This window comes from Zonotrichia leucophrys, chromosome 24 (genome assembly GCF_028769735.1).
Source record: "Zonotrichia leucophrys gambelii isolate GWCS_2022_RI chromosome 24, RI_Zleu_2.0, whole genome shotgun sequence".
Lineage (NCBI taxonomy): Eukaryota > Metazoa > Chordata > Aves > Passeriformes > Passerellidae > Zonotrichia > Zonotrichia leucophrys.
In genome coordinates, this window is record NC_088193.1 from 280,228 (window position 1) to 303,331 (window position 23,104).

General features: G+C 49.7%; 2 protein-coding genes across 6 annotated transcripts; one reads left to right on the forward strand and one right to left on the reverse strand.

Annotated features, from left to right (window-relative positions):
• Positions 1-14: 14 nt before the first annotated feature.
• On the reverse strand, positions 15-23,104 carry USP28 (ubiquitin specific peptidase 28). Of its 5 annotated transcripts, XR_010442737.1 has the most exons (27): positions 22,992-23,104; positions 19,707-19,784; positions 19,309-19,441; positions 18,702-18,813; positions 18,373-18,535; positions 17,349-17,435; positions 16,778-16,915; positions 16,282-16,355; positions 15,721-15,797; positions 15,456-15,604; positions 13,324-13,451; positions 13,056-13,151; positions 12,493-12,672; positions 11,581-11,795; positions 11,274-11,344; positions 10,723-10,951; positions 9,822-10,025; positions 9,173-9,312; positions 8,797-8,982; positions 7,785-7,880; positions 6,794-6,972; positions 6,623-6,701; positions 6,220-6,299; positions 5,130-5,253; positions 4,428-4,626; positions 2,011-4,283; positions 15-1,915 (listed from the first exon to the last, which is right to left on the reverse strand). XR_010442737.1 is itself a non-coding variant. In XM_064732125.1 (26 exons), exons 1-26 carry the CDS (start codon positions 23,028-23,030, stop codon positions 4,108-4,110), a joined length of 3,432 nt encoding a protein of 1,143 aa, XP_064588195.1. In that variant the 5' UTR covers positions 23,031-23,104; the 3' UTR covers positions 15-4,107. The 5 variants fall into 5 exon arrangements, 4 of the variants coding, with proteins under 4 accessions (XP_064588195.1, XP_064588196.1, XP_064588197.1 ...); XM_064732125.1 differs by having other exon boundaries at positions 15-4,283; XM_064732126.1 differs by lacking the exon at positions 22,992-23,104 and adding an exon at positions 22,402-22,682 and having other exon boundaries at positions 15-4,283.
• LOC135457499 (putative claudin-24) lies at positions 530-1,600 on the forward strand. Its single transcript, XM_064732130.1, has one exon. It carries the CDS (start codon positions 530-532, stop codon positions 1,202-1,204), a length of 675 nt encoding a protein of 224 aa, XP_064588200.1. The 3' UTR covers positions 1,205-1,600.

The window sequence follows — 23,104 nt, forward strand, 5'->3', positions numbered from 1 at the left end:
TCTCAACGCAGCCCTCAGAGGCTCCTTTGCATATTTAATTAACGACCTAATGAGGATCAGGGCCACCGACTCCTGAGAAAAGCCCGATGCTTTTCTACCTCTCTGCTGCCTTGCATCTTGTGCTACGGTGCCAGCCGTGTCCCACCGAGGCTGGAACTGCTGCAGCCGAGAATCGCTGTCCCTGCCAAGGCTCTCGCTCCGGGGTGGCCAAGGCTCGGAGGATTTGCGTGCTTTGGCTTAACCCTCTTGGGCACGGCGAGGCAGCGGCGGGACCCAGCCCGGAGCTACCGGGGGGATGCACCCGGCTTTTCCTGCTGAGCCGGGCTCTCCTTTTAGCATGGAAAAACCAACAGCAGCTGAAAAACGACCGTGGCCACACCCCGGCGTTGGAGGAACAGGCTTGAATTCGCCCCCCCGGGCGGCAGACGCGGCCGGCGGCCGGGCGGACGCTGCTCCACAAGCGTTAATGCCCGCGGCCGCCGCTCGGGGCGGCTGATCCGGGCCCGCAGCTTAGCGGGGCGGCGACGGCATGGCCGGGGGCTGGGGGGCAAAGGCGCAGGGCGGGGGGATGCTGCTGGCTCTCCTCGGGTGGATCAGCTCCTGCGTCACCACCTTCGTGCCGCTCTGGAAGAACCTCAACCTGGACCTGAACGAGATGGAGGTCTGGAACATGGGGCTCTGGCAGGTCTGCATCACCCAGGAGGAGGGGGTGCTTGAATGCCAAGCCCACGGCTCCTTCCTGGCGCTGCCTCCCGAGCTGCGCATCTCTCGCCTCCTGATGTGCCTCTCCAACGGGCTGGGGCTGCTGGGCTGCCTCCTGGCTGCCCTGGGGCTGGAGGGCTGGAGAACCTGCGAGGACAAACCCGGGCGAAAGCGGCGGCTCCTGCTTGGCGGGGGAGCGACGCTGGGCCTGGCAGGGATCACCACCCTGGTGCCGGTCTCCTGGGTCGCCTACAACACCGTCCTCGACTTCTGGGACGAGACTGTCCCCGACATCGTGCCCAGGTGGGAGTTTGGGGAGGCCACCTTCCTGGGCTGGTTTGCTGGAGCCTTCCTGGCCGCTGGAGGACTGCTCCTCGCCTGCAGCGCCCGCGCCCCGAGCACCGACGCGCCGCTGGCCCCCGCCGGCCACCAGGGCCCCGCGGCACCAGGGCTGCCCAGGGGCCACCACCTGCACCCCAAAAACGCAGACTTGGTCATCTAGGGCCTCGGGTGCTGTGCCCTGTGCACCTCGTGGGCTCTTCCCCTGGCAGGGAGGGCTCCTGCTTGTTTCACGGGATGATTTGCTAATTGCTACGGCAGCTCCGCAGGTTTCTCTCCTTCCTCTGTGTGTCTGCTTCACCTTTTCTCTGTTAAGGAGCAGCAGATTTCCCTGCAGCACTCACCAAGCAAGAATGGGAAGGCAACAAGCAGCGGGCAGCGCTTTGTACTGTTGGTGACACCGTGGTACCATCACTGATGGGTGACACTGTGTTGGCATCTCTGGCAAGGCCCCCACAGCCAAGCCTGATGTGGCTCATGCTGTGCCCCAGTGCAGCAGCTCTTTCCTTGCATGTCTGTGTTGCTCTGAAATATTTGCAATAAATTATCATGTCCGTTGGCAGTGTGTCTGTGCTCTGAACGTGCAGCTGTACCTTGGAGAGGTGGGATGCAGGGTGGGAGCAGCAATGGGCAGCACTGCTGCTGCAGCTATGCTTTGGTTGGTCCAGAAAAGATTGGAGGAAAAGAGAGAAAAATAGACAAAAAGGGGGAAGGAGGAAAATGAGACAAGGCAGCACCAAGTTCTACTCCTGCTGCAAAGGCGGGATGGCAGTGACCGTGTGCCCTGAAGGAGCCTCATCTTCTCATGGCTAAGATGATAAAGCCGATAAGCCACAGACCTTTGTGTCAAAAGTTCCTTGACTGCATCTTTTACCTGTGCACAAGAGGCAAGAAAGGGTTTTTGCTGGTCCGAACTGTTCCTTCCACATTTTCCTGATTCAGCTGTAAAAATCAAGGCTGATTACACACCTCTGTGAGCAAGAGCATGGACCATCAGGCTGGATTAGCACCCGGAGTCCTGACAGGGGCCGGCTGCTGCTACGGCACTGGTTGGACACGGAGTTCACCGCTGGTTTAATCCCTGCAGCTCAGAGCCGTGGGCGCGTGACCCACCTCAAGGCAGGCCCAGCCCTGGGGAAAGCAAAGTCCACTCGCTCTAAGTCCCATTTTGAAACCTGCACTTTGCTCAGCTGGAGGAGAGGAAGGAGCAGATGGGCAAGGGAAGGGAACAGTGATGATCCCAGGCAGTTCTGGTGCTGCTGAGAGTGAAGTGGAAGAGGCAGGTGCTCAGTCCTTCTGAAAGAGAATCAAACAAGGTACAACTGAGGGGACTGTTCCTGGCCATCCCCTCCCAAGGAGCTGCACCCCCTGCCAGCTCCCTAGGAGGGCTGACCAACCCAGGGAGCACAGAGCCTGTTTTGGCTCCGACTCCCTTGAGAAATGGGAGAACAGGACAGTGAGCAAAGGTTTTCAGCCTGGGAATGCTCCTCCTGTCCAGCTCAGCCCAAATACCATGACGTCCCCAGCACCACTCCTGACACTCTTTGTTGGTTCCTTAAAACAGGCTGTGGGCATGGGCTGGGCATTTCAGCTTCTGGCAGCAGCACAAAGAACAGGGCAAAGCCACTGTTTCACGAGTCAGAACAAACAGGCTCTCCTCTTCTCAAACCACATCCTACTGCCTGCAAGTGCACAAAAGCTGCCTGGCAATGCCAAGTGTTGCCTGGGAGGAGGTAGCATGCCTCTGGGTGGGTGATGGCCTGGGGGCTCTGTTCAAGACCTTTCCCTTCATTGAAGGCCAAGCACCCTGAGCAGGAAGGTGAAGGCCTCATCCCACTGCTCTGTCACAACAATGGGGGGAACGAGCTGCAACAGCAGCACTGGCACTGCAGCACCCTGGTCCCTGAGGAGGCACGGGTCACTGCTGGGACACTGGCAGCCAGACTACCTGTGGATAAAAGCAGTTCTACTTCATCATTAAGTCACCAGGAGAGTGTGAGATTCTCCCACATGAGCATTTTATTCCTAAATACTGGGGAAACACCCCCTGACAGGATGGTGGAACCACCTTTAAGGCAGCTCTGCCAATGACAACACATTTTGTACAGAGGGAACCTTCAGGCAGAACCCTAGAGTGGAATAAAGACATGGAAGGAGCTTTTTCATTCTAACATAGAACAAATGCTTTTATTGCACTGTTAGAAAACTCTGCATAGTTCCAAAAAACAGGATCCCCCTCCACTGACTCAGAACTTTTGGCTTACAAGTGCTGCAGCTCAAATGCAAGCACAGGGTGACCGCAAAAGGAAATGCCAACTGGGCACTCTGTTAACAAAGTCAACACAAACGCCCACCACCAACACAAGGGGCTGATCTGAGTCCTCCAGTTGCCATTGACAGTAATCCAGCCCTGACCCACCACCCGAGGGGAGAAGGAAGTTTGCTTTCCGGCCACAAGGGGAATATCCTTTGGGGTGATGTGACTGCCCTGAGCCAGTCAGCTCCTGCCAGGCACAAACCCACAGCCCCGTCCTGGCTCCTCACTGCCAGGATTTGCCTGTCTCTTCAAGGAAGGCTCCTGTGTGGTTTCTGGTGCCAGCTGGAATACAAAAGGCAAAAGCCTGCTTGACTTGACCACCACACAGAGCTGCGTGCATGACTGCCCACGCTGCAGAGCACGAGCTACTGCTCCTTGCTGCCTCCTCCTCACTCAGCCCGGGCTCCTGCGAGCAGGAGTGTGGCTGGACTGGAACACGCAGCCTCTGGCAGTGGCCGTTCAGGGAGCTGTGGAGGTGCAGCCCCAGCGCTGACAGAGCTGGGCTCCTGTGGCCCAGGGGCTGCAGCTACAGGGCTGCCAGGACAGAGGAGCCTCTGGAGCACGGCTGGGCCCCACGGTGCTGCTGCGCCTTGCACTGTAACAGTGGTCCAGGTCCTTCGTGTTGCCGCCTTACGTTCTGCCTCACAAGTGCAATACTGCTTTTTAACCGCTCGTATTTACAAAGAACACAGCTTGGAATCCCAAGGGCCCCTCTGCTCCCGCTGCAGCCCCGGCGCGCCCGCCCGCGGTTACTGCACGGCCACGGCCGAGGCGCCGTGGATGGACTCCATGACGGCCGCAAAGCGGCTGCACAGGTCGTAGGGGGAGTTGGGCCGGATCTTCGGGGGCTCCTTCAGCACAATGACCTCGGTGGAGCCGTCCAGGAGCCGGGGCAGCAGCTCTCCCAGCTTCATCTGCAGCTTTGCTGTCAAGGGGAAAGGAGGACACGGTCAGTGGCAGCAACAGAGAGGGCTCCAGGCCCCGGGTTAAGGAGCTGTGGTGCCTTTTGCAGGCTCCTCTCCCTGCGCTGAGAGCTGCCCAGCCCATCACCAGGGACCAGCAGTCCTACCGTCCATGTCTTCTCGTCCCAAATAGGAGCACCAGCGGTTCCTCATGACCTCGATGGCATCCAGGTCCTCTTTGGAGATCTCAAAGTTGTTCATGAGATGCATGCAGGGGATGATCAGCTCATTCAGGATGCTCACACCCTCTGACACATGAGCTTCTTCACAGCTGACAAAAAGAGAAGCTGCCACCTCGTTCAGCTTCTGGGGGTGGAAGGAGAATTGGGGACAGACTTGTAAAGAACAAGCATGGACCATGAATAACCATCCAGGAAAGGCCAGCTTGGGCCCTGCACTGGCAGCCATGCAGAGAATAAGGACTAACAGCACCAGGGGCTGGTGGAACAGCCATTTTCAGGCATGGGAAACACACCATAGAAAACAGACTTGAAAACATATATATTCATACACATGCATGCAATTTGCTGTATCTGTATACAGAGAGCACACAGCTTATTTACAATTCTGGTTTGAAGATGGCAAGAACCAGATCTGCCTTTGCCTAGATTCCCTGAAACCTACGTGGCCTGTTCTTTAATTGAATAATGATCATTATTAGCTTTCCATATCGCTGCTGGCACTCAGCAAGGGGCAGAATCACATTAATAGACATAACAGAAACAGTTACACTGGTCTTGGCTGCCATGGTGCCCTGGCTGCTCCCTCCCCTCCTCTCCAAAGTGAGTGCTGAGCTCCTGGATACAAACCAGGAGACATTTCCTCCGGTACAAGGCGATCAGCGACTCGCTCACGCCGCGGTTGGTTCCCTTCAGCAGCAGTTTGGTGTTGCTTTGGTAGGCGTAGACCAGGTAGGTGAGTGACTCTTGGTACCTGCAAGAAGAGGGTCAGCTCTGCAGGCTTTGGGCTCTGCCATTCCCTTGGCTCAGCTCAGGAAACCTTTCCTGCTGGGCCTGGCTGGAAGATTCAGGCTCCATGGGAAAAGCTGCATTTCCTTGCCAAAGCACAAAAGAACAGATGCCCCATGTCAAGCCATTCCTGCTCCTCTTTGCCCAGAATGCCAAACAAGTGTCTGGGCAGAGCCCCTTAAAACCAAGTTTATGTGCAATGTGCTTGTTTCTGTGTTTGTTTTCTGTACTGCTCCAGGAACTGCACTGTGAGAGGACACCCCAAGAAGGGCAGAAGGCTGTGTACTTCAGTCCCTCACACACTTCAAGCTTCAGATGAGAAAACAGAACTGTTGACAGGGATTAGGTCAATTTGGGGTAATTCTAAACTGCTCTTGTCACGTCTCATGTCAATTTGCCCACCTGAATTTGGTGGCTTGTCACTGTGAACCACCTTGGAATTCAGTTCTGTTTCCATCCAGGAATAATTTCTGAAAGCCTGCACCATTTAAGGAAAATACAGGTTCTAGAATGGTAAGGAGGAAACCAAGGCCCTTTGAGGGCTCCAAACTATGTGTTTGCACAAAGTGTAAATCCATCTAAAGGCACTTTCCTTTTAATACAGGAGTCCAAGGTGAAAAACCCCAAAGTGATGGCAATCATTCCTGCAAATTCATCTCCAGAAAGTAGAATATAAAGCTCTACTTCCCAAAGGGAAATCTTAGGGGAAACTCTCAGAACTGTCAGGCAGCCAGCCAGCAGCTCAGCCTCATATTTTTTAAACTGTTAACCAAGCTTGATTGTGGATTCAAGAAGACCTATTAGCAGGTCAAAAAATCTCCCACTGGCCTCAAACACAGGCCATTGTGGCTCAGAAAGAAAAATTTTTGTCACAGTGGCCTTTACTTTTAGCTACAACTTATCTTGTCCAAACACAATTAGAGGAACTTACTTTCTATTCTGGTACAGTTCCAGCCCCGTCAGCAGGTAAATGGACACCTTGCGGAAAAGGCTGTAGTCCTCGTGCCATCTCTGCGAGGAGAGGAGGAAACAGAGCATCAGCCTCAGCTGGAACACCCACGTGCAGTCTGGGGTCCCCAATTCTACCCTTTTAAGCGTTTAAATGTCTCTCATGAGTGACACATATGAATTTAGCCAACTGCTGACACTCCTCCAAGCTCACATTTCCATTGTATTCCTTCTCCCACAGCAGCTTCCTGCAGACACCCTCTGCCAACAGGCATGCAGTGGCCACTGTGCTGGCCATGCAGCTCCATGCCGTGCTCCCCATTTCCCAGTTTGGACAGAGCCAGCTAGGACAGCTTGAAGGATCAGACAGCTCTCTGGTCCCTTACCTTGTACTCCTCCATGTCAACATCATCAGGACCGATTTCGCTCAGCTTTGCCCGTGCCACCTTCATGATGCTGATGGACCTGCTCCATGTGAGCAGAAAGGAGAAAAATCACAACAGCGGCCTTGGCACATCCGGGTGGGAAAAGCCCTCCCTGGAACCCTGAGCACTCACCGTTCATCGTAGCTGAGGTTTTTGTCTGCAAACTGCTCGAGGAGGGTCCGTTCCACCACCTGCTGCGGAGCGTTGTTCTGCAGGAAGTAGATGAGCACGTGCTGCAAGCGGGCATCGTTCTGGGGGGTCGGGGTCTCTTTGGAAAGCAGGTACAGCCGGGAGTACTCCTCGTGGAATGCCTGCCAACGGAACACAGGCACTGACAGATCCACCCGTGTGCCCGTGGGAATGCCACAGCAGCTCAAACCGGTCCTGTTCGGAAGGACTCCTGTGGTGACACCGAGCCTCCTCTGCTGGTGAGCCCACCAACACCTCAGCTCTAAACCAACGGCCCCCACAGCCAGGCAAACCCCACCTGTGAAGCGTGAGCTTCCAAAACTGCCAGGGTATGTAAAAGCCTTTGAGAGGGGGTACAGCTGCCTTACACCCATTTGGCAACCCTCTGACAAGTGCCCAGGCTGCCAAAATCGACTGGGACACACTTCTACCTGCTGAGGTGCAAGAGTATCTTGTGATTTATAATCCAATAGATTAACAGCATGGATGATTCTGTCCATGTGGTATTTTTAGTTAAATTTACCTGCCTGTTAAATCTAACACCGGCTTCAGCATTCACCAGTGGTTATGCTTTCAAACCTCTGTTCACACAGACATTTCTTGACATCTTTGACAGCAGAGGTCACAAGTAAGCAAGTATGTTCAGGAGGAAAAAACCAAATTTTACAGTACTAAAATAATAAGCAGAAAAAAGTAAAGTTTCTGTTTGTCTTGGCAGGAGGGTGCTCCCTTGCAAGCACTAAAAATTGTTTTGAACCCATGGATATCTCATCACTGTAAGAGCGCAGGAACTAAAATGCAGGGCAAAGGCCATTAACCAGAAGAAAAAGTGCACAAATCGTTCCCTTTACATTCCTGACCTGTCAATATGGCACATACTCTATTCTGGGAAAACAGATATCCATACTATTTGATTTAGCAAACAAATCAATACCTTAACAAGCCCTGCTTCAGACCCGTCACGATCAAAGGTCTGGCGGGCTTTTGCAATAGCCAGGATGACACCTTGCATGGCTGGACTCAGCATCACCTACCACAAAAGCAGGAGAACAGACACAAACAGGAACAAGGAAAACAGTAACAGACAGGGAAAGAAGAGACACCATAGTGAAGAATGGAAGAAACTTTCAAAAGTAAGATTTAAAAAAAATTGTATGAGTACAGGTGTGATAACTGGGGCTGTGAGTTACTTGCATGCTACTGACTCTATCCATCACATGCACTTTACATGCTGGGCTTTTTTTAGGCATTTAAAGATCTCAAGGCTAGTCACTCCAAACCCTTGAATTTTTAAATTCAACTAGTGAGAAGGTAAAGCAGGCTGGCCATGTCCCCACCATGTCCCACTCAATCTTCCTAAGACATGTAAAATAAATGCAGAACCTGTGGTGCAGCAGTTCCTTGAGCCAAGATCACTCCAGAACATCTCAAACCTACTCAAGGAGTGACAGCCCCAGTGTTTGTGTGAAATCCAACTCATGCAAGTGAGAGAACTTCAAAACACTGCTTGAGCATGTATGAGAGTGGTTAAAGTCAGACCCCAAAAAAATCAGTGGGCAGGGTATGTAAATTATACTATTGGGATTAAAGTCTTTGACTGGGGACAAAATAGTAACTGAAGACAGCAGAGAGACTTGTAAAGAAATTAACACAGGTAGGATCGATTTTGATACAGTTGTGCCAAAAAGAGGAATTATGACCAACATGCAGATTGACAAACTGAGTGCTCTTACGGAGCTCCTTTTCTGATGACATTTAAAAATGGAATTATGGAATGATGTGGTCCCCCTTCCCTTCCACAGCAGGAAAACTGACTTTGTACAGGGTGTTGCTCCTATGACAGACACTATGACACCCACCCTTAGGGCAGCTCAAAGCCAGCTAACTACAAAGCTACAGGCTAACGAGCAGCAGTAATTAATTAATCCCTGCACCGGGATCTGTACCTCCTCATTATATCCATCTGCATCGGATCTAACGGGAATCTTCCCCACACTGGGGATTTCCACTTCAGAGACCTGTGAGCTAGTTTGGGCAGCAGCCTCTGCTTCCTGAGTGTCCTGGGGCTGCTCTGCCTGAACTGTGGGGGATATTTCTTCTGGATGGGCCTTCAGTGGCTCTACCTCCTTGCGCTGTGGCCAAGAAGAAAAAGAAGAGAGTGAGTAAGAAAGTCCAAAGCAAAAAACAGGAAAGCCAAACGGGACCGAGCTAAAGGTGGCGCAGCTACAGAACTTCACAGAAATGGGAAAAGCAAAGGTCTATCAAGAAGAATAATCTGGAGACAAGAAGGGGGAGGTTCTTGGGCCAAGGCTGAGCTCCTACCTCGCACAGAGCTGCCTCGACGCCGTTCTTCTCGTAGGCATCAGCAGTGTTGGCAATGGCCTTGGCAGTCTGCTCCTTGGCAATCCTGGCATGCTCCGAGGACAGGGAGTGCACGCTCGGCTCACACACTGGGGATTGCTCTGTCAGGACAGACGTGTGGTGCTCATCAGCAAGAGCTGCAAGGTTTTTTTTCTCTCATGTTCAAAAATGCTTTGCAGCTTGTCCATGCAGTTTTACACAGCTGCTGCCTTCCTGCCCGAGGTGAAGGCCCGTGAGGCGAGTGTGTGCGTACCCCGTTCCAGTGGGAATGGCACACGGCATCAGGGGTTCCCACTCCAGAGAACAGCACTTGTCCACTCCATATTTGTGAAAAACAAAAAAAGCTGGAAATGAACTGATATTAGCCCATGATGATTAAGTGAATGGGAAACCGCATTTCTGGGGACAGGCATGGAAGGATGCACATGCAAAACCAGCAGAACAGCCTTTTGTACTGTCAGGGCAGAGCCACCAGCAGCTGCCTTTGCTGCCTCTTTCACACCTGCTCCTGCATTCTGACACATTTGTGCAAGGCTTCAACACAGTGGTACTGGTGACCAGCTGGCTGTTCCTGGTTCTGACACTGTCTGCAAATTCAGAGCGAGATTACCTGGTCCTGACTCAGAAGAGAGGTCCTGCAATTCAGAAGTAGGTGAAGGCTCCATCTGAGGAATCTTGCAAGATTGCTCCTCGTCCCACTCCTCTGCCTCCTGCTCCAGGCGCCAGTTGTCCTCCTGGATGTAGTGTCTCAGTTCTGGGGACAAAGCTTCCACTTCCTTCTGGAGCTGTCTCGCCTCTGGGCCCTCATCCTCATCTGGAGGAAATGCAAGACTGGCATTAGGAAACACACTGTGGCAGGGCACCACCCTTAGGGACTAAGCACATGCACAACATCATGGGCAGCCACAGGAAATTGGCTGAGGGATAAAAGGGGAAAGAAGCCAAATTTTCTACTGGCTCTGTAATTTAAGGTGATCCAGAAGCAAAGGTGCAAAAATAAAGACAAATCTACAGAGTTATCTAAAACAAACCCCTGTTTTGTTCTACTACTGGACAGCATTTACACAGAGCAATTCCAGAACCAGCATCTGCTGATGCAGGTCAGACACATCCTGGTCCAAGGGCTCCAGGTGCACAGGGAACAGCACTGAACTGCCAACATGTGGTGGTTTATAAACACTACACAAAGTCAAAATGAAGAAGACAAGCACTAGATGCATGTTAAATGTGGCAAAAGGGCAGTGTTAGCCTGTACACACATGATTCATGCATGAGGTGCTGTTTCCAATCTCACCTGGATGCTTCTCCTGGCAGTTTTCAGTCCTACCAGGTATTTAGAAATGAATCGAGCATGAAGCAGATTATTTAATCCTATTCGAGGTGAAGTTTTGTGCTTTGTCAAAAGACAGCTGTGCTGGAGAAGCTGAGGAACATAATGATCATGCAGGCCAGAGAGACACAGCAGCACACACACACACACACGTCATTAAGCAGCAGTTGTGGCCGTGTACCTGCACCAACAGGGGACACCTGGTCACTGATGTACATCAGGCAGTAGGCACTGGCATTCCTCAAGCCTCCAAATGACTCTCGCTCCAGCTCTTCCCACGACGACTCTGTCACTGAGATGTCATTGTACTTGAGCCATCTTTTACGGCGCTGGTCATAGATGAAGGCCCAGTAGTGCCCTGCATTTGCTTGCCCCTCATGGACCAGGACTGCATGCAAACGATAGGGAACCTGCAAAGGGACAAGGACATCACTCAGGGGTGCAGCCAGGGACTGATTCTGCCTGACCTCTCCACACCAACGCTGGGAATGTTTGTAGGTGTAGCATGGCACAAGAGTCGAGCAATTTGATAGATTTCTTATTGAGTGAAAACTGACTTTTAAGGAAAGAAGAAACAAGATTTTCATAACTAAGATTTCTGTATCTTTCTCTGCTTCATCACTGGAAATTTAAAAATACAGTGGAGGGGGCAATTTAAACCACTGTCTACTAACAAAAATGAGAATCAGCAATACTGTGTTAATACTTACACACTGAAGCTGCATTTCCTACCTGCTGGAGGAGAGGGTCACAGTACATCTGTTCAATGGACAGGTTGATTCTGGCAATAGACTCCTTCAGATCTGCCAAGAACATCAACCATGAGAGAAATGCATAAAAATTAATGACTACTCATCAGGCTATGCTAGTTCCTTTCACTTCAAAGAATTTGAGGCCACGCAGAGAATATCAGACTCAACACCAGAGCTCAAACAGGGACAAAATTATTTGTAGTTCAGGCTGTATCCAGCAAAGCTACAGAGGAGAAACCAGGTGGGCATCGAGGAGGAAAATCCCTACAAATGCATTTGGGGCCAACCTTGCACGTCCTGCTCGATCTCGTTTCTCCATCGCTGCAGACACGTCTGAACCAGGTTCAGCTCTTCCCTGGAGACCACGTGAGGAGCTGGACGCTCAGACAGCTCTGCAGGTGAAACAGGAGGCTGGAGATCCATACTGGAGCTCTGCTGTGGTGAAGAATTTGCCACAAAGAAAGCTTCATCTTCAGTCCTAGCATCAGTCCTTTCTTGTATGCTGTGGAGCAAAATCCAAGAGTAGCGGGCAGGTTTTTTAATCTTTCTCTAGTTTTTCTTGTTTCGGAAAAGAATACAAAATAAACCAAACAAAAATTACTCCAGAGCTGGAGCAGGATTTCCTTTCCAGAGCAGTATAAAATGTAGAGAGAACAAGTACACTGAAATGTGCTTCAGCCTTCACAGTCCGAACTAAAATACAGAAAGAATACTAAGGCAAATTCTTAGGGAACTCTCTAAGCACAGATCCACAATGAGCAATGCTAAAAATTCCTTCCATTGCTACTAAGAAAACGTGTGTGTTTACTCAGCTTAATTTAGAGTGTTAAACCAACCATGCTGGCCTGGGTTATAATAATCCAATATTGCTGTAATTTACTGGTCAATGAAGCAAAAAAAATGAGTAGCCTAACCAAAAAGAGCACATAATTTAGTTCTTAACTGCTGCTTACGCAAGGAATATGGGGATGCTCTTGGACAAGGAGAAAGAACAGAACAAGATGCAGTGTTTTATTTACACCAACAGAACCAAATGACCAGCAAAGCAGTGACCCACTACTTGCACAAGCATTTGCACACTACAGTACTGTGTTCACCAGTGCCCACATAAATAACACACTTTTGGAAAGGCACCCAGGACCATTTAGTTGGGAGGTGAAGCGTCCTCCTGTGCATCCTTTTAATTTCTGTTTACTGACCCGTTTGGCTGTGAAAGCACATCCAAAACATTAGGCTTGGCCTGGGAGTGCAGGGGAGCTGTTTGAGAGCTCTGAGCAGAGGAAACAGCCCCAGCTGGCTTTGTGGCAATGAACTCGAGCACATACTGCAGCATGTCCGGCAGTGGAAAGCGGGCTGGGCCAGAGCCATATTCCATGTACCTAGGGGAAAATGCAAGGTGTTGTATGAAGGAAGGAATGAGATGGGTTTAAACCTCATGGGACAAGAGAAGAACAACTTTTTCTGTAATGTGCAACTGGGCTTCCTCACCTACATTGCCAGTGCAGCTGAAAGTGTCAATTCAGCTCTTGAAAGAATTTATTCCTTAATAATAATTCCTTAATAACAGTGTCATTAATTTTAGAAACAATTGAAGAGACAGGTTTGTTTTTGAAAATACACTTCCTTCTCCCACATGTTTCAGAACAAGCACGTTGCTGTTTCTGCTTCCCCTACATGCTCCTCTACGATTGGAAAGCTCATTTAACATTAAACATTTGCACTCTTCCAGAGGGCATAAAAATAAAACCAGCTGACTACTCACCTTTCCAGTTTCTGCTGCAGAGTCACCATTTTCTCCTTCAATCTCTTCATTTCCTCTCTTTTCATCTGAATAAGATCTTTATTGCAGTAGAGGTACCTAAACAGAAATACAGAGCCCCGTTTGCCAGGTGAGATTTGTTTACTTCTAACATCCACCATCTTCCATAAATATTTTAGAATCTTTTCTTGCTCACCCAAACAACCTTTTTAATTTCTTTATTTATAGCAAAGCAACAGCTTTAAACATACCGTACAACAGGACAACTCACCTGTCCATATACATAGTCTGGGGAAACTCTAGCTTGGTGTGAATTTTCTCTGGCTGTCCTAGTGACTGATTGAACTCAAATCGGGAGAGTTCAAAGGTCAGAACTGGTGGGAGTTTTGTAAACCAGCGCTGTAACAAAAGCAGAAATGCCCCCAGAGGGAATTGTTTTAAGATGACTGCTAATGGCACATTTCAGACTGATCCTATATGATTTCAGACTGATTTAAAAGTCTCTGTCTTTAAGCACAGAATTAGGTTTTGTTTGCAGAGTGACTAGTCAGAAAGCCAAATTTTACAAGTTAGTAATTTATGCTTCCATTTTACATTTTTACTGTGAAAAAGCCTCATAATTGCTCTCAAGATTACTTGTCATTGCCTGATGCATCCAGCTTGACAGATTATTAAGTCCAGCACTGAATTTTACAAATTTGTTGAGGCTACACACAATCTGCACATCATCTAGGAGCCCCCAGGAGAGTTCTTTTCTGAGGAAGATCACATGCAGTGATGAACAAACCAGGAGTCCTCCTGCAGCACCAGAATCCTTATTCTCTCTCAGTTTACTTGCAAACTACTTGATTTAGGGGAGTCAGAGAAGACCCCCAACTACTTTCTGTGGCTTCATACACTACTTCAAAGAGTCATGCTGAAAGAAAAATTCTCAGTTGAATTTACACTTCCTCTTGCTCTTCCTGGATTCACAACAACTTCCAGTATCCACTGCCAGATACTTCCTTTACCTATTTTAGCTTGGCACCACCCACTTCATGCTCCCCTCTGGATTCAGGGTGAGCACACTAAGCTCCTTGTTCTTTATGGAATTCATGTCAGATGTGCCGCAGCAACAAAACTGCCCCACACCAGAGCTTTCTAAGCAGCAGCCCATAACCACAAAGGAGGAATGATTTATGCTCCCATAGTCTGGGAGAAGTTTCTGTTAACTCCCCTGCTGCTTTGACTTTCAGCACGCTTGCCTAGGTGCTCAAGAGACAAAATCACCTTATTCCCTATGGCCCCTGTCATGCCACCACATCCTAGGAAGTGAAACTAAGACACACAATTTCCCCAGTAAGGCTTCTCAGAAATTAAGGCAGAGCCCTTTCCTCCTATCTGTGCAGACAGAAGAATTAAAACAGCTCCATGATGGGTCAAATTTCCCTTAATTTTGCGAAAGAATTTTGAGGAACTAAAAAAGCTTGGATTGAAACGAACCTGCCTGATGAGCTCCAAGGTGCCTTTGTCTCCAGTGCCAGCCAACACCAGCTACACCCACATCCCCTGTAAATGCACCTGAACTGCTTCAGGCAGAAACCAGGAAAACCCAGGACAAACACTTAAGCCCAGGGTCAGAGCAGAGCTCCCCTGCTCAAGACTTTGTTTCTCCTTTGCTAGTTTAAACCACAGCAACACGATTTCCAGACATTCTCAAAGAACTGAAATACTCTTCCCTGCCCTGCCTACACCAGATACCTTTGCCAATGTTGTTTCCCAGCCTCTCTCCAAGCTAACTTTTGCTGCACTTACACACAGAGGATGCTGAATGCAATGATGCTTCTTCACCTTTCTGCAACTAAGTTTTTTATGATTGGTTTGTGATTAGTGAGATTAAAAAAAAAAAAAAGAAATGAAATAATCACAGTCAGAAAATAAGAGTGAAACCAAGAAGAAAAACCCCAAATCGTACACAATATAATAGGGAGAAAGAGACAAATTCCAAATGGCATACCATGGAGTTAAGCACTGTACTTTTACCCTCCGAAAATATGGAGGCAGTAGGTCTCCCCCTACTCAGGTACAGGTAGGCTTCAACAGAAAGAGAGAGACTTGATCACACTCGACTCAGAGGCAGACATTGACCTTTGCAATTTAAAATAAACTCTCTGAACTGGCTACGTAGGACATCACATCTTTATAAATCAGCAAAGACTTAGTGTCTAACCACACTAAGTGTCTGAACACCTAACACTAACAGACATTTACATGAGATTCCAGATATCCAGAAAATGTTTTGTATTCAATTCTTAGAGAACACTCACAGTTGCCATTTAAAGTTATCAGAGTAGCCCTGCACTGTGTGTGCTGCACTTTTCTGCAGCAGGCAACCAAAGGCTCGACAAAAAAGGTCAAACTAACCTCCTGTCCATACTTCACTGACTGAGATGCTGTTGCCTCATCCATCTCTCCCTCCACCATGGCTCCTTCCAAGCACTCATTCAAGTTCCGGTAACCATTTACCTGAAGGGGATACTGACCAAAGGTCTCAATCTTGGAAAAAGTGTTGCCTGGATGATGGAAACCATACAGAAACCATGAGCTAACTCAAGAGAACAAAAATTCTGGTTAACTCCAAAACACTCAAAGGAGTTAAAAAGTTCAATCTACCAACGCCTTAACTCACCCTCATGGACACCCTCAGTCAGGAAAGTCCCGTAGAAGAGCTGCACCATTGGGTTTTCGGATTTGTCCCCAAGGCTCCTGTTTCAGAGAGCAAAAGCACACTTTCATTTGCAGCTGGAGATTACAAAAGAACCCCAAGTCATAATCTAACCCTCTGTTTGGGGGCCTACAGGCAAAAGTACATTTTTCTATCCAAGCACTAAATAAAGAGGAAGCTTCTTATTAATTTTCATGTTCCAAAGCAATGATAACACTTACACTGCCAAGAGGGGGAAAAAAAGGTTAAGATGCCAGCTTCTGAAAGGAAGTTTCAAACTACCAGAGGTTTTCTGTTCACCAGGGCTGCTGAGCTCCCTCAAAAGCTCATTTACTCTGCAGGCCATATTGGCACTGAGTGAAGTCCCACACTCACAAACAGGAGATGCAGACACAACGCTTCAAGCTGAGTAAGCCTCATCCACAGGAAACAAAGAACACTCATTTGCTCAAAATTTTCACATGAAGTCCTCCAACTCATGAAAAGCCTCCTTAGGTCAAACTCCCGAGAACACACAGCACTCACGTGACATTCACAGTGAGCTGGAATGCATCCTCCAGCCAGTCCAGTAGTTTGTGTGTAAACTCACTCACGTCTTGCTGCAAGAGAGAGGAGAGTGGAGAGTCAGTCGTGACACCCACCAGAAGGTGTTCCCCCAGTCTGCTGAGCACTGACACAACCTGACTGGTACAGCCGCCCCCGCTCAGCTGAGCTACGAAAGACTCAAGTGCTGGGCTGATTTAGACTGATAATCAACTCTGCTTATCTGAACACTAGATCAGAGGAAATTATCGTGATCGCTCCCCGACTACGCAGATGGTGCTGGGTAGTGCCATGCTACGCTGGCTGGGTAATTAGCACGCATGTACATTCTGCTCTAATGACACAGGGACAGCTGCTTGTCGGCTGACAAACATAGGAAAAGGCCTCTGAAAGCACCAGCAGGGTGAGGCAAAATGGGGGTGCCGTGGCTGTGACTGCTGGTTTGAAAAGGGCTAAAGGATTTTCAACATGGTTTTACCTGTGGTTGTTCAGCTGATCTAAACACGTCCCTCAAGAGTTCCAGTGCTGCAGAAGGGTCTACAAACTTACGCCATGTCCCCAGCATTAATGCAAACAGACACTGCAGTTCTTGCATGAATGCAATATTTCTTTTTCCCTGCATTGCAAAAATGAGAAAAGTCAAAGCCTTCCTGCAGCTCTAAAAAGCATCATCTTAAAACACAGCACTACTGAACACCACAGGCACATATCGTAAAAGGTACACAACCAGCTGCACACTGGCTCAAATACCACTTCTACTATGCATGCAAACCAACGAGTCATCTGGAACTGCCAAAGAAGTTTTATAGGAAAAACATCTCCCCACACAGCAGTTAAAGGCTCTATAGAACAGAGATACAAGAAGCAACCCTTTTTTTTTCCTATCCCGATTCTGTCTTTGAGAATTTCCTAAATTTATCTTAAACATAGCCAGATGATTTTAAAGCCACAGGTCTCAGATAGCCCCAAATTAAATCTGGTTAGAGAAAGAGCAGAATGCTACACCACAAAAGAGGGAAACTTGACAGTGTTACTGAATCAAAACTTACAGTGTGACTACGACAACTTTCAAGCACATTCTGTGGGAGGGAGTAGCCAAGGACCAGCCTCCGGAAATCTGGCAACTGGAACAGAGACTGCAAGGAGAGCAGAGGTAAAGCTCAGTCAGCACCTGCAACGACCGCACTCACTGCAATCTGATGCCCTGTTTTCACTCTGACTCGACAGGTTTCTTTTGTAACTTCCCATTCCCAATGGTCCCGTGTTACTGAATGCATGTTTACAGTGTGAGCAGCCCCTTGCTGGACCAGCACAGAATCAGAATAATGGAATTAACTGGGTTGGAACAGACCTTTGAGATCATCAGCATGTTTGTACCCACCCAAAGGGCGAAATCTCATCCTGCCATTTCTAGGATAGATATAAACCTTTTAGGAAAATCATTCTATTCTGCACAGGCAGGCTCAGAAAAGCATCCAAGAAGAAGCCATAGTGAGAAGAACCCATTTGCAGCTTTCTTGCTTCCTCTCAGAGCTGAAGACAAATGATTAACATCTCTCTGCTGATGTAAAATGCTTAGGAGAGACAAATCTGCTCAGTTCCACTTACTATTGTCTCTTCTTCAGATCATTACTAATAATATATGCTGCCTAGTTGTTTATTTGTCCAAGCATCTATGCCAGTGTATTCCATTAACTGAAATATGATGCACCATGTGTTATCGAGCCAACAATAACTGCAGTAAAATTAAATTACCAGTTCACTTTGCCAGGCAAGCTTCTATCATTTCAGCAGGCACTTGGCCATCACTGCACAACTCCCTGCATACAGACACACAGATTCTCTGTATCTGTAGCTATTTTTAAGTAAAGCCTATTTAACTGCTCTTTGGCTCTTTCTGCACAGGCACATCACATAAACACAGAAGTTTCTGTGTTTGAGCAGGGTCACGTTCACTCATCTGCATACGATGACTCCCCCACAGAACTGCTGCATGTTTACTTCTAGCTGAGAAACACTCTGACTCCAAGGCCATAGCAAGTTTGAGATTAGAGAACTTTTTTTGCTGATTACCTGTATAACAGCACTAAACCAACACGTATTTCCTATATTTTTCATTCCAACAGGCCAGTCACCCGCTCTTCTCCAGTCACTCTGCTTGGGGCTCTCTCCCCAGACTTCGCAGCGTTTCCTTTTGGAGCGGTTTTTGTTTTCAGCAGAATGGGCGTCCTGTGGTCTGTCACAAGAGAGAAACACTGGGCTGTAAAAGCTACAGCAACCAAGCTCCCCTCCAGCCAGCAGGTGTCCACCTGGCAGGTGATTCATGCTAGTTCTCCAGTTAGCAGTCTCAGAACCCACTGATATCTGGAAAGCCAAAGTGGGGGTCTTACAGCTCCACTGACCTTTCAGCTGCATCCCTTTCTGCAGCTGAGGCTTTGGGTGATTCCAGTGGTCTGACAGTGTTGGCTGTGCGGAGGCTGTCTTGGTTGTGAGGGGCAGGTGCAGCACCAACATCTAGAAGTAGAGGCAGCATTCTGATCAGTTTTCCACCAACAGCAGCAAACATTCTCTTTAAGAGAAAATTCTAGAAAACATCATACTTCACAAACACAGCTCTTCAACCAATACAAGCAAAATTTCCTAGTTCAGGTTTTAAGCAGAAACCCCTGTTAAGACCATGCCAGGCAGCCTAGGAGCCACTGAGTGAGCTGGATGAGGAGAACAGGGCAAAGCATGCAGCTGTGCACTACCCAGATTTCCTTACAGCTAAATTCAGAGCTTAAAGAAACAGTTCAGAGCTCTTGAAATAGAGAGACAGGATCATCAGCTTTTTAACTGTGATGTGTCACCTCCAAACATTATTAAAACACTACTAAGTGATCAGTACTGGCAAAATATGCACCAGAACAGAAGCTGGAGGGATGTGCTGCTGGCAGAAGCAGGGAGGATGGATATTTCCCCTTTGAGCTCACACATGAAGCCGTAGGAGTGAGCAGAGGTGAGGCTTACCCTGTGGGAGCTGTTTGCCCACCACACTCCCTTCCCAGGCGGATGGCTCTGCAGCAGCTGCGCTCTGCACCGGCTCTGGAGCAGGGTCCTCTGTCAGGAAGGTGACTGCTTCCATGAGATCTCCATCAGCAGCCTGGCAGAATGAGAGGGGAAAGCAAAGCACCAGTGAGGAGAAGAACAGCAAAGGATTTACCCTTTGCCTCTCATGCACCCAGGCTGATCCTTTATCACTCTCACAAGCCACACATGGACCACTCTAACAAGGACCAGCCCATCATCAGCTGGCAAACACATCAGCAAACACCTGTGTGCTATGTTGGGTGGGAGCCCAAACTTGCCTGACTTTTTAGACAAAATCAGAGCTCTCTTTCCCCAAAACTATGGCAATATACACCAACCTTTAGAGCAGCAAGCAGGAATGCTGAATCCTGAATTCCTGTGATCTCTTTCATCTGATTTAGGAGCACCTGGCAATCCTATGTGCAAGAAATAAAGTCAGCTCATGTGAAAAGGTGACCAGGATGGACATCAAGCTGTTTCTGCAAGGCTAGCTGAGGGCCCAGCAGAGCACTGCTTCTTTCCTTGCTTTCTGCTGACACCCTGACACTCTAGCCCAGTCACACTTGCTTAATGCAAACAGCAACATCAGCTTGAACATCGCACTCAGGGTTTTCCCTGCTAAATTCACAGACTGACATCCAACCCCTCGTATGCTCAGGAGAGCGCAGGCAGGCCGGGGGCCAGGCCCCCCTCGCTGTGGGATGTGAGCACCTGTGGAGGGCAGGGGCTCCCACCCCCGAGGCAGCGGCATGTGCAGCAGGACATATAAGGCGGCCGCCTGCTCCCAGGGCACGGTCAGGAGCTATTTTCAGTGCGGTGGCACATGCCATTTGTGCATGTCCCTTCTTACTGACAATAAGGTGTCAGAGCAAGGGCCCAGGAGCCTGTCATGCTCCTCCTTCCCACTCCACACAGACCACTTGAGGTTTGGGGAGACACTTGCTGCTCAAGGCCCCATGGTATGGTTGGTTTGGCCACTTAAAACAAATGATTGCAGAACCTCTCTTTACCAGACTTATAAAATCTTCGCAGCCTAGGCTTACCACAGGGTGGTCACTGCACATGGCAAGCACAAATAACCTCAGTCAACGACTACTAGGAGAGGCACCTCTCCACAAGGAGCCTCCCAGCACTGGGGTCCCACCACCCCTGTCCATGGCTGCAGTTCAGCTGATGCTGCTGCCAAAGGCTCACTCTGGGTGACAACTGAGATGCAGCTCCATAACGCTGGCATTGCATGTGGTATGGGAAAAACATTACAGCAGGAACAACTGCTGGGTCTGCATCCTGATTTACAGAGGCTGTAGAGGATCCTGCAGTCAGCACAGCCTGATCAATCCCAGTTCCTTAAGATCACACTTTTAATTAATCTTAACCAGCAAAGCTGCAGGCAAATGCACTCAAGTTTCTACTTACTCTCACCATTGAAAAAAAAATTAAGATGCTTCCAGGCCACTGGAACACAAGTTCCACCCAGTGAGTAATGAGTCAACTACTATTTGAGCCCCCCACCCATACTGGTCATGGATGATACTCCACACACAAAGACGGCACACACCTGTGTTAGCTATTCAAACAAAAAACTCCTATTTTGGTGGCAATTCTCTGTCCCTTTTAAAACACTACTTTTGCTCAACTTCTATAAGAAAGAGCACATATGTGTGTGCAACCCCCCCTTAACTCCATGTGCTCTTTTTATCCTGAGAAAAGCCAAGACAGCCTGGAAGGCCTCAGAAGCCCCAGGAGGAGCTGCCTGATGAGGAGCCAAGGCTGAGAGGCTGGGGGCAGGCATACTCCCACAAAGGCAAACCACTTAAATCATGTTGCTAATTTTGCTGCCTTAGCGCGTGCCGTGCGTGTCGGCTGACCCCACCTTGCGCCGCAGGGCAGATTTTTCCAGTGGAGAAAAAACCCCACAAACACCCTTGCTAATACATTGCATTATAATAATGAAACCTGAGGCAGGACAGGGCATGATTTTCTGTGGTTTTTCTGCTCCATCACACAGAGAACTCACAAAGGCTGCTGTAAGCATAAAAGCCAATTACTGATCCTCTGCTCTACGTTACCACTTAATATTTCAATGATTTCTGTGTGCTTTTATTCAGCCTTTGAGGAAAGGTTTGTGCTAACAGCAGAGAGCTTATCCTGTACCACTTTTGAGAGGGTTATGGCAGCCTGGCAGCCCACAGAAGCCACCAGGAACCACTCTTTGTGCAACCAATTTGTTAAGATTTTGGGGATTGTGCGTGGTTTTGTTGCCATAACTAGTCTGGTTATTGCTTTCTGAGGTTACACGCCATGGGGCTACAAAACAAGCTCTGTAGCTGGTAATTAACACCAGTGTGCTGCCACCGCTAACACACCCTGCACTTGCAAACCCAAACTGAACCAAAGCCCTACCTGCTGGAAAAATAACAACCCAAACCCAAATCCTATTAGTATTAAATTACAGCAACAAGAGATGAGTACAAAACCAAGACGCTGAGAGGAAGGAGGGTACTAGAGATAAAATTACAAGGTCAGCCAAGAATGATGGAATAGAAAGGTTTCGCTATTTTCCTGCTCTGAGGTGACTCACCGCCCTCAGAAGTTTGTTTTGAAAAGAAACTGTGAACGTGGAAAGGAGCAAATGCAGTGCAAGAGTTCAAGGGGGTTCCAGAAATAAGCACCCACAAGGAGGAGGAAGGCTGCAGCACAGAAGAGGCACCCAGAGCCTTGGCCTTCAGCCTCTGCTCCTCAGCCACACTTTTATCGTGGGGGAGAATGGATATGGAGAGGGCTGGAAACCCACAGGCAGCAGCAGGAACAAAGCCCACGTTCCCGGCCAAGGCTTTCACAAACCAATATCCGCCACAACAAGAAGCAGCAGGCAGCAACCCCGGACTGCATTAACGCGTGCAAGATGCACACAGAGGGCACGGTCTGGTCCCAGTCCCCACCAGACCCGGGCACGGCTGCTGCACTAATGCCACTTCTAACGCACAACCAAAGGGCTGATACCCCCATCCCATCCCACCCCGTAACTCTGACCTCTCTGAAACGCATCTCTTGGGTCCTAAGAGCACCGAGATGCTACAGGACAGTGCAGAGCCCTGTGTCAATTCGGGATGGTCCGGGCTTCAGTCCCCTGAGCACTGACACAGCCTCGCGTCCGGGTCCGGGTCCCTTCAGAGCCGATTTACGCAGAGCCCTCAAGTTTGGAGCAACAGTTTTCGCTGCCTTGCCCCAGGAGGTGCTGCTCGGCGGCGGGGAGGGCACACGCGTTCCTGCTCCCCGCAGAGCGGAGGGTGTCTGAGCGCCCGCCCGAGCCCTTTCCCGTGGTACCGGCGCATCGCGCGGCGCCGCGCGGAGCCCGTTATTCCCAACGAAACCCGACGGGGCGGGCTCCGGGAGCGCGCAGAGCGGGGAAGCGCTGCGGGCCGGCCCCGAGCGGCCGCGGGCCGCGGGCTCGGGGCGCAGCGGGGCCGCCGCGCTGCGAGGCTCGGTCCGGCGGCAGCCCCGGCCCGCGCGGGGGGCGCCGCCCGCCGCCCTCCTCGCCCTGCCGGGGCTCGCCCCGCCGCTCCCCCGCCCCAGCGCCCCCGGCACCCCCGCCCGCCGGCACCCCCGCCCCGCCGGCTCACCTCGCCGCCGCAGCCCCGGGCCCGCAGCTCGGCCGTCATGGGGCCGCCGGCAGCGGCGCCTTCCGCACAGCGCACGCGCGGCCGCTCCGGTTCCGGCCGCGCCGCCCGCCGGG